Below are 10,046 nucleotides of genomic sequence, written 5' to 3' on the forward strand. Positions count from 1 at the left end.
GGGGGGTGGGGGGGTGGGGGGGTGCGGGAACAGAAGGATGGGAGATGGAGATGGGGACAGGTGTGGCCTGGGCAGCCAGCCAGCTCCATTGAGGCCCGGCTTCTTTCCCCCTTACAGGGCTTGTTTTTAATCAGCGCTTTGAGCAAAAGAACAAACTCAAACCGGCGAGGTCAACATGTCCTGGGTGAAGCCTGCATTCACTCCAAGAAGAGTTGGGGGGAGCCGCGGGGGGCTGTGTGACATGGGGGTCCTGCTCCCAAACAGCTGAGCAGCCGACCTGACACAGGGACACCCCCCCAACCGATGGGTGGGGAGGATCCTGGTCATGGCCCCCTAACCCCGGGCCTATCCATCTTAGCCTGACAATATGCACCAAGTTCTCCTCACCCTCTGATGCCCACAGTGAACGCCCAGAGCCCATCACACTCCCTCCTTCCTCAGGTGGCTTCTAAGGGACAGCTCAGTAGGGGGACCTGGTCTGTCTGGGGGCGTCCCTACAATAAGCCTGGCAGGGAGCAGGGTTCATGGGGGGTGGGTCCCTCCTGGGGGCTTCCCTGGAGGAAGAGCCTTGGTGGGACCCAGGACAGGCCTCACGCCCCCCCGCCCCCTCAACTGTGCCATTAGGCCATGAGGAGCTCTTCGAAGGCCAAGTCTCGGGGTCCTCAGGAGCTGGTTCCTGGGTCGGCTGAGATGGTGGCACACGGCCACTTGAGGGGCTTACTGCATGTCAGCTCTCTGCCCTCCGTCATTCAGGGGTCTGCTGCTTGGGCACAGCCTCCCTTCTGCAGCTCTGACACTCCCAAAGCTAACGCGCTCAGGGAACATGAGCAATAGCAGTATGTTTTCATCCTAGACGTCCCTCCGGAATAACACACAGGACCCACAGAGGAAACTGACTTCCCAGGGGCCGTTCCCACTCACTGCCATGGAATGGCCTCCCTACAGGACAGGGTAGACCTGTCCCCTATGAATTTCTGAGACTCTTCATTCCTTACGGGAGTAGAAAGCCTCATCTTTCTCCCACAGAGCGGCTGGTGGTTTCAAACTGCTGGCCCTGCAGTTAGCACTCCAATGTGTAACCCACAACGCCACCAGGGCCCCCTGAGGGGGGTGCAGGGTTTGCACGCAACACGGGCATCGTGCACATGTTATTGGGGTGAATAGACGGTCTGTCCATGGCCACCACCCACCCAGCACTTCCTCTGCTCTGAAAAGACCCCGTGACTGTCAAACCCATCCAAACTCTGGCGGGCCCATCAGCGACACGCAGACGTCTTCAGGGAAGCGGTTGCCAGGCTGCCCTGCTGCAGCACCCCAGGGAAGGTACGAGCTGCCACCCTTCCCATGGGAGCTGAGTGCGAGCCATTTGCACCACCCAGGGGCCTGTCCTCTGCTTAAGCTCACTTGCACCATGTCCTGGAGGGAGGTCATCCATGGGCCCACTTCACAGGGCAAGAAACTGAGGCCCCCGCAGAGGAGGGGCCTGCAAGACAGCTGGCCGGGAAATTGAGGGCGGATTAAGCTGGGCTGTCCAGACGGTGCTTGTGGCCCTAATACTGTATTACTCTGCCCCCCTCCAAGGCAGTGCCCCCTAGTCCCACTCCAGGTGGGAAACCCAGATGGTTCCTGGGGTCCCTCTGCAGACCCCGTGTTCCCTGCTGCCCCTGGGCCGCCTTGAAGTCTAGTGACCACCTAGAACTTTCGGTCAGTGCTGAGCCCAGGCTCAGGCACTTGGGGTGGGCTCCCAGGGGACATGGGGGGGAGAGTGGCCTAGGAGGCTGAGTCTGGCGGGGACAGGGTGTCTGGCTGCACCAGTTTGAGGTGAAGGAAACTTGCACCTCACCTCTGAGCCACCGGCCTGTGAGCACAGAGCATCAGCGAGATGCACAGGAGGGGCTGCCCCCCCCCCAGCGTGAGCAGAACCGGGTGTTTCTGCATGTGCCCACTGTGTGCAGGCAAGCCCCCGAGGGTGCGTAGTCTCAGGCTCTGGGCTCTCTAGCACTTACCCTCCGCTCTCACCACTCCTTCATGGCTCCCCACTGCCCTCCCACAAAGCGCAGCATCCCTCATCACCTGCCCCCCCCATGGCCTGGCCCCTGGCCCCAGCACCCCACTCACCCAGGGGCATAGGGAGCCTTGGCCTCAGCCTTGATGGGGGGCCCGGGCCCCCCCAAGAAGGGCTTAGGAGCAGCGCCCATGCCGTTGTTGTTGTTGCAGTTGAGGGGGCCCCCGAAGCTCGGGGGCGGGAGGGGGCCATGGCGCCCAGGGGAGGGTCCACCCCCGGGGGGGCTCAGGTGGTGCACCCCGCTGGAGCCGGGCATTGCAGGCTGCCCATGGGGGTAGGAGGCAGCGCCGGGAGGAGCAGCGATGTCGGGGAAGCAGCTGCAAAGGAGAGAGCAGGCTGAGCCCAAGCCAGGGCAGCAGCAGGTCAGCCCTCCCGGGATGGTGGCGCGGCACTCACAGGTCGGATGCATCCTCCTTGCTGATGTACTCCTCCAGGATGCTGGTGTCGATGTTAGAAGGCTCCAGGGCGCTGCTGATGTCATGGCCTACGGGGCAGGGGAGGCTGTGAGTGGGGAGCGGGCCATCCCATTGCCTGGAAACCCCTAACCTCAGAGCCCAGCCCTCGGGGCCTCCCCAGCCTCGTCCTCCATGAGTCCTCCATGGGGGAGACGATGGGCCCCTCAGGGTCCATACCTAGTCCCTGTCCAACCCCCCCACCCCTGGCCAAGAGCACAGTGAAGAGTGGCCGTGGAAGGCCCCGGAGCAGAGCTCTGGGCTACACGGGCAGCTGCCCCTGCCCCTCCCAGCAGCGTGACCCCACAAGTTCCTTCTTCCCATCTGTAAAATGGGGTGATGTCCCTGTCATAGGGGTGCTGAGAACACGAGGTGCCTGCCGGAGTCAATCACCCCACTGGGTTGGGGACGGGGGCTTAGCACCAGAGAAAGCACTGCCCTGAGAGGTCACACCCAAAGCATGATGGCAGTCTGGGCCTGCCCTCTCCTGACCCTCCCAGCTGGCCGTGGCCCAGCGCACTCCGGGCAGGAGGTGCTGGCCTTCCCCCTCCCGGGGTCACCTTGCGGGGGGAGCCAGAGGGCGGGGTGATAAGGGGGCTGACGTGGAAGATGCGTCAACCCCGATAGTGAAGGGAGGCCAGGGCGGGCCAGCGTGTCTGACCAGCCCCACAGAGCAGGAAGGGCACCTCCCACAGGCCCCAGGGCCTGACTCCGGGGTCCGAATCTGGAGCACCCCCGTACAAATCGTGACTCCACCTCGCCCACAGCGGTGTGACCTCAGGTCAGTCACACCTCTCTGAACCTCAGTCTCCTCATCCATACAAGGGGCCCAGGCAAGCTAACCCTTCATGGGGCTGCTTTGAGCGGGGAGCAGGATAAGGTAGGTCAAGTGCCAGACTATCCTGGGTGCTCAGCCCTCACCCTGAGCCCCGGGGTCCCTGGGCACCCCTGGTCTCAGCCCCTCCCTGGCCACCGTTGGCATGTCAAGAATGCTGAGCTCTGCTTAGGTGATTAACAAGTCGATAAGCCCTCCTGGGAGTCACAAGCTGCCCCAGACAGGACAGGGCCCTCCTGATGACCCCCCCTCCCACCACCACCACCACCTTCAGCTCACCCACCAAGCAGGTGGCTGTCCACAGCCCTGGGTGGCCAGGGCCAGAGAAGGTTTTCCAGCTGGGTTTGGGGCTGACAGCACGCTCACGTCAAAGGATCCCCCCTCTCTGCTCAGGTCCTGGCCCCATTCTCCCTGGTCACCACCACCACCCAGCTGCCACTGAGTCCACTCTAACCCACGGGTATCAGGATAGAACTGCGATTCAGAGGACTTTCAAATCCGGTGGCGTCATGGTTACGCTTGGGGCTGCTGACCGAGGCCAGCAGCTCAAAACCACCAGTTGCTCTGAGAGAGAAAAGCAGACTTTGTGCTTCAACTCCCATACAGCGTTACCGTCTCAGAAACCCCCAGGGTGGCTGCCAGTCAGCATCGCCTCTGCAGCTGTTGGTGAGTTTGGTGCTGTCAGGGGCTGTTGAGCCTGTGTCTGACTCATGGGGAGCCCGTGCGACGGTGGACCGTGGTCCCAGGGGGGTCTAGGCTGTCCCCCGATGGGAAACGTGCAGAGGTGAAAACTTGACGACAGCCAGTGAGAATGTTCCCGAAGGAGACTGTCAGGCCTTTCTTCCGCGGCACTCTGGGTAGACCCTAATCTCCGGCCCTTCGGTGACCAACTGGGCACATTAATAATTTACACCACTCAGGGTCTCTCCCTTCCTAGTTACCCAGAACCTACTGAGGGATGAGGGGCGAAGGACACGCCTGGTATCGTGGAGGGGCATCGAAAAAGAGGAAGGCGCTGGACAAGACTGAGTACCACAGGGACTGCCCCAGTGGGCTGCACCGTAACAGTGGTGGGGCTGGTGCAGGGCCCAGCGGTGTTTCTGCTGTGCACGGGGTCACTGGGAGTTGCAACAGGCTCCCGACACTGACGGGGAAGGGCCCACACTCCGGAGCACTTCGAGGAAGCTCCCTGCCTCCTGCCGTGTGTCCCTCAATTCCCGTCAAGGGGACAGCGGCCACAGAGGACGTCTGGCTCTACCAGCACTTCTCAACTCGCCAGGGTGGCGGGAACCAGGGGCAGACACGGGACCGAGGCTCACGCTGTATCTACCATGCCTTGCCACTCTCCCCAGGGTGGTGCTGGTCCTGGTCCATCCATTCCTCCCACCCCCAAGGCCTGACCATCCGTTCTATTGCTCAATGAGGCCCTGGCCCGAGGCGTGTGGCGAGGAGGACCACCAGCCTGGGCTGACTGTGCAGCGGGGAGGTGTGGTGAGCGCCTGGCTGCGGTGTCTTCCTGGTCACCCTGAGCTGGGGTGAGGTGTTCCAGAGGGAGGATCATTGGAGGGGCACTGGAGACCCCCGCCCCATCCCTCTGGGCATGGAAACCACACGTTTTTGAGCCTGAACTTGGAATTTGCAGTGATTGATGGGCTGACGCAGTCCTGCCGTTTCTATTTATAACAAGCCCAGCCTCCTCCTCCACCTTCCCGGCCAGGAGCACTCCTAATCTCCCCTAAGACTCCTGCCCACCCCCCACCCTCCCGGGATGGGGCGGCCCAACAGATACATCCTGGGAGCCCCTAACAAGAACCAGATGTGTCTGGGGGAGGAGGGACCCTCCCCTCCCGTGCCAGGGGCCGGGTGGACGGACGAGGGAGGAGGGTGGGGGCGCAGACAACTAGACCAGGGTGGGGATGGGCTGAGGGGTGGGGGAGAGGCTGGGGGCCTGGGGGGCCTCCTGAAGAACCCCGAGTCCACCCCCTCTCCACTCCGCACACAGCTGGCCTCGGGGTCACGTCCAGAAAGAAGTCCTCAGCTGCCCCAAGGGGCCCCCTCAGGATTTTAAGGGAATATTCTGGAAGCACGAGGAAGGAGTGGGCTCACTGGAGCCTGGTAGCCCTGAAGCTGGGGCAGCACGCCAGGAACTCAGGCTGAGGAGGACCCCGGGGTCCACTTGTGGAGTCTCCCCCAGATTGTTTCCAAGAGCCTCCTGGAACAAGGTGGCTGCCCTAATTGGTGGGAGGGGGCGCCTGCCTGACAGGAAGCTAAGCACAAACACTACTCACCTGGACCCTCCACAGACACCCAAGAGCCCCCAGCATATGACATGCCTTGCGGGCACAGGCTGATCGGCCCTGCTCTGCAAAGAGCCTGAAAACCCCAAAGCCAAACCCACAGCATCGAGTGGATTCTGAACCACAGTGCCACTATGGGCGGAACAGGGCCACTCCAGAGCTCTCTCCCCCGGCTGTCCGTCTTGACGGCCGCATGTCTGTCCCGAGGAGGGGCTGCTGGGCTCCCGCTGCTGACCCAAAGCACCCCAGCCTCCACCGGGGCCCCAGCAGCACCTGGCCACGTGGTGAGCCCCAAACCAGGCCAGCCACAACCAAGCTGGCTCTGGCTCCAGACCACCCCAGGGCGTCGTCGCAGGCAAGGCAAAGTTGCCCCCGGCTTTTCTACAGCGGCCTCACCAGAAGCAGGTCACCAGGCCTTTCTCCAGAGGCCCCTCTGCTGTCTGTGAACCGCTGACCCTCTGGATATGGCAGGTGAGCGCTTATTTGCAGGGCCCGAGACCCCTGCAGCACCCAGTCCGCACCCAGAGGATGTGCAGGGCATGGCTGAGTGAAGTGACGGGTGGGGTCAGCCTGCGATTGGGGAGGGCCCACAACTACACGAGGCCCCTCCAGGCACCACCATGGCTGAACTCTGCATTCCAGGGGCTCCTCATTAATTAGATCTTTATTACCTGCTGCTAACAGGAGCCAGACGCTGCCCTTCCCTGGGTGGGCTGGGGTCTGGGCCATGGGAAGGAAGGCCCTCCCGCCCCACCCCTCCCTTCCTCCCTTCCCAGCCACCCTCTGGGCGTGAGGGGAGAGAGGGCACCCAGGCCAGGTGCGGATGAGGACAGACAGGGCCCAGGTGGCCTCTCCACCCTGAACCCCTCCTTGTGCTCATCCCCCCCCACCCCCACCCCACCAGCTGTGGTTGCTGGCTGAGTCTCGGCCATTGTCACAGGGGGACGGGGGAGGGTGGGGACACGGCACAGTGGGAGGCTTGTGCCCTGCCCACCCCCTCCCCTCTACCCCGTCAATGGGGCACTTGTCAATTCATGCCCCAAACATGGCGGAAATCCCGTCGGCCACGTGGCACTGGGTAAGGCCTGAGAATGCTGGCCAGGCCTGGCGGAGCTGAACCCTGGGGTGGATGGCAGCCTCCAAGGACCTCAGCTGCCCTGAGTGTCCAGCCTAAAGATCCGAGTCCAAGGGGTGCCCTAGCCCACAGGAGCTAGGGGCCCAAGTAGGAGTGGCCATCTTAGTGTGCCACAGTGTCCCAAGAGGTCCTTCCTCGGGTCAGAGGACCTGGCTACTAGTGGGGGCCCTGCTTTACCACTTGGCAGCCCCTGGCGTTGGCCTGAACTTCTCCACCAAGTGCTGAGATCCCTGTCATGTCAGGGGTGGCTGGGAACCTAGGTCCCGGGCAAGCTCTGGGTCCCAAGTTCCAACCAACCTCTGGTGGTGTTTCCAGCTCTCTGGGAGCCTCTCTCCTCTTCTCTGCCTCCACACCTTTCCGGGGTCTGGGCCACCCACCCTGCGCCCCTCTCCCTCATTGCCTGCCTGCTCCAGGGACCTCCTCACCATCTCTCAGGGGCCCTGGGGCACAACCAGCACACCACCCCCCAACACACACACCCAGGCCCTGTTCCCGGCAGACAAGCTTTCCGAGAGCTGCCTTTCCTCAGTCTCAGTCACAGGAGGGTCCCCAGAGCCCAAAGCTCTTCCCCCCATGGTGACGGCACCAACCTGCGTGCTCTGAAGGCAGGGCACAGAGGACTGCCACCTCTTCTGTTTGTAGTGCTCTGCCAAAGCAGCACACGCACTGCCATCGGGTCCATGCTGCTGACTCATCGAGACCTCAGGTAGAACTGGCCCCTCACCCCGTGGGTTTCCGAGACGGGTAACTGTCTACGGGAGTAGAAAACCCGGTCTTTTTCCCTCCGCTGGTGGTTTCTAAGTGCTGGCCTTGCCATGAGTAGCCCGATGCTTAACTACTATCTTATATTAATTTATATTAACGTAGGAGCCCTGGTGGCATAGTGGTTACACATTGGGCATCGATCCACATGGTCGGCAGTTCAAAACCACCAGCAGCTCCTCGGGAGACAGACTGGGCTTTCTACTCCTACAGACAGTCTCAGAGTCCCTGGGGGGGCGGCTACGCGTCAGCATTGACTCGCTGGCAGCGAGTTTGGTTTTTCTGGTTTATATTAATATGACCAACAGGCTGGCAGGCTATTCCTGCTCCAGGCTTCCCCTTGTCACCGGGCAGTCTTGCTCAGTCTTTGTTTGGCGGTTCCTCCTCAGCCAGCCGGGCCCAGAGGACAGGAAGCCCGAGTCACAGCCACCAGGTTCCTAAATTGAAGGCACAGTCGATCCCTTCCTCCTTCCTTGACCGCTCACCTCTAGGGGACCCAGCGACTTTGTCCAGCCCTAGGCTTGTGGGTAAGGGGTCCCGGTGGTACAGTGATCAAGCACCCAGCGGCTAACAGGCTGGAGTTTGACCTGCCCCCATGAAGCTCGCGCCCCAGGCACTCCCCTGTCCTACAGGGGAGCTATGAGTCGGGACTCACTCAGCAGCCGGACAGCAGGCTTAGGGCTCCGCTCTCAGTCCTCACACAACTGGCTGGTCTTTAGACCAACACAAGGCTGAACACACAGCCCCCAGACCCTCGTGCCAGGCCCGGCAGCACTTTGCCCGCAGCTGTGACCTGCTCTTTTGTGGTGGGGAGCTCCCTGCTCAGACTGCAAGGCCAGAGCTCAGCTCCCACCCGGGGCCCCTGACCTGGACTCTCCAGGTTCAAGAAGCCTCGGAGGTTTGAGGCCACCAGCCGCTCCAAGAGACAAAGCTGTGGCAGTTGCCTTCACAAAGATTTCACAACCTGCTAAGCCTTATGGGCTGTCCTACAGTATCCTGTAGGGTTACAGTGTGACAAATGGGCTCGCTCAGCGGCCTCCTTTTGTTTTGCTTTTTAAATGGGATCCTGTCATCTCCGTCCTCCCTGCTTCTCCCGCAGGAGGTCCCTCCCACAGGTCTCACGCGCAACCGTGGTCCAGTACACGTGTGCACGCACCAGGGCACACCGTGGTCCAGTACACGTGTGCATGCACCAGGGCACACCCCACACGCACGGCTCTCTGACACACATGGATCACGTACCAGCATGCCCTCCACCCTGACACAGCGCTTGACACACCCATGCACACACACGCAGGAGTTCATTCACCAATTGTTTACGGTTTACTGAGCACCTACTATGTGCCAGGCACAGGGCTAAAGCCTGGAGATAAAACCGTAAGCAAAGAGAGGAAAACTGGGCTTGAGTGGAGCTGGCATCTCAGGAGGATGGAGCTGGCAGGATCCCATTAAAAACAACACCAACACCAACATAATACTGATCATGTTAATAATAGGTGAAAAAAAACAAAACCCAAACCATGGCCCCGGAGACCATTGGCCTCACTGTAACCCGAGAGGGCGTGGCAGATGGCCCCATGAGGACCTTAAGGCTGTCCGACCATCTTTAAGGAAGCTGCCATATCTTTCTCCCTCAAATCACCGGCTTTTCCTTAGCCAGGGGAACTACTGAGGAGCCCTGGTGGCTTAGTGGTTAAGCGTCAGGCTGCAAACTGCAAGGTCAGCAGTTCCAAACCACCAGCCGCCAGAGTTACAGCCTTGCAAACTCACAGGGGCAGTCCTGCCCTGTCCTGGAGGGCCACCAGCTCTCCAGCTGACAAGAGAGATCAGAACAACCTACGTCAGGTCCTATGAGAAAACTCTGCAGAGAGAGTCGGCCGGAGGCACCAGGAGGGCCGGGAAGGGTTGTGATTTTCAGTGGGATGGTCTTCATGGAAGGTGTGCCCAGCCCAGACGGGCAGGTGAACCACGCGGGTGTCTGGGGGCCAGTGTTGTAGGCAGTGTGGTGTTGCCCATACAAAGGCCCCTTGGCTGAAGAGTATACAGTCACCCATCGGCACCCTCCCAGGCCTGACCTCAATGCAGGCCCAGGCCGCACACTTCCCCAAGGGAGCAGCTCCCTAGCAGTGGGTGTGGGCCATGAGCCCAGGACACTTCCTCTTCCTCCCTCCAGCCTCTCCCCACACCTGTCTGCTGTCAGCCCATGCCCTTACACCTCCCGCCTCTCCTCCACCCCCAGTCCCTGCCTCCCACCACCACCAGGCAGCTCCTGTCCCCAAGCTAGCAGAGCAGAGGGATGGGGTACCTTAGGCCACAGGAATCCTGGAGCCCAGCCCACAGTCCAGCATAGAAAACTGAGCTGATGAAGAGGAGGGGAAACCCACAGAGGGGGACCTGAGGCAGTGGCCCCACAGGATGGTGGCGAGAGATCCCCGATGCAGCCTGGGGGCGGGGAGGGGGAGGATAGGATGCCCTGTGGCCCCATCCTGCCCCAGCCCAG

General features: G+C 61.5%; 1 protein-coding gene across 5 annotated transcripts in view; it reads right to left on the reverse strand.

The window, feature by feature from the left end:
- MYRF (myelin regulatory factor) overlaps positions 1-10,046 on the reverse strand; it is a 33,850-nt gene that overhangs the window by 21,370 nt on the left and 2,434 nt on the right. For 4 of the 5 annotated variants that reach the window (XM_045297069.1, XM_045297068.1, XM_045297067.1 and 1 more), the window contains exons 2-3: positions 2,462-2,549; positions 2,119-2,382 (exon numbers count right to left, since the gene is read on the reverse strand). In XM_045297069.1, coding sequence (XP_045153004.1) covers positions 2,119-2,382; positions 2,462-2,549 — 352 coding nt within the window. The remainder of the gene's footprint in view (positions 1-2,118; positions 2,383-2,461; positions 2,550-10,046) is intronic. The other variant, XM_045297070.1, reaches the window with a different exon arrangement.

Source organism: Echinops telfairi, unplaced genomic scaffold (genome assembly GCF_000313985.2).
Source record: "Echinops telfairi isolate 266 unplaced genomic scaffold, ASM31398v2 ScPeMD7_7416;HRSCAF=8454, whole genome shotgun sequence".
NCBI classification, from domain to species: domain Eukaryota; kingdom Metazoa; phylum Chordata; class Mammalia; order Afrosoricida; family Tenrecidae; genus Echinops; species Echinops telfairi.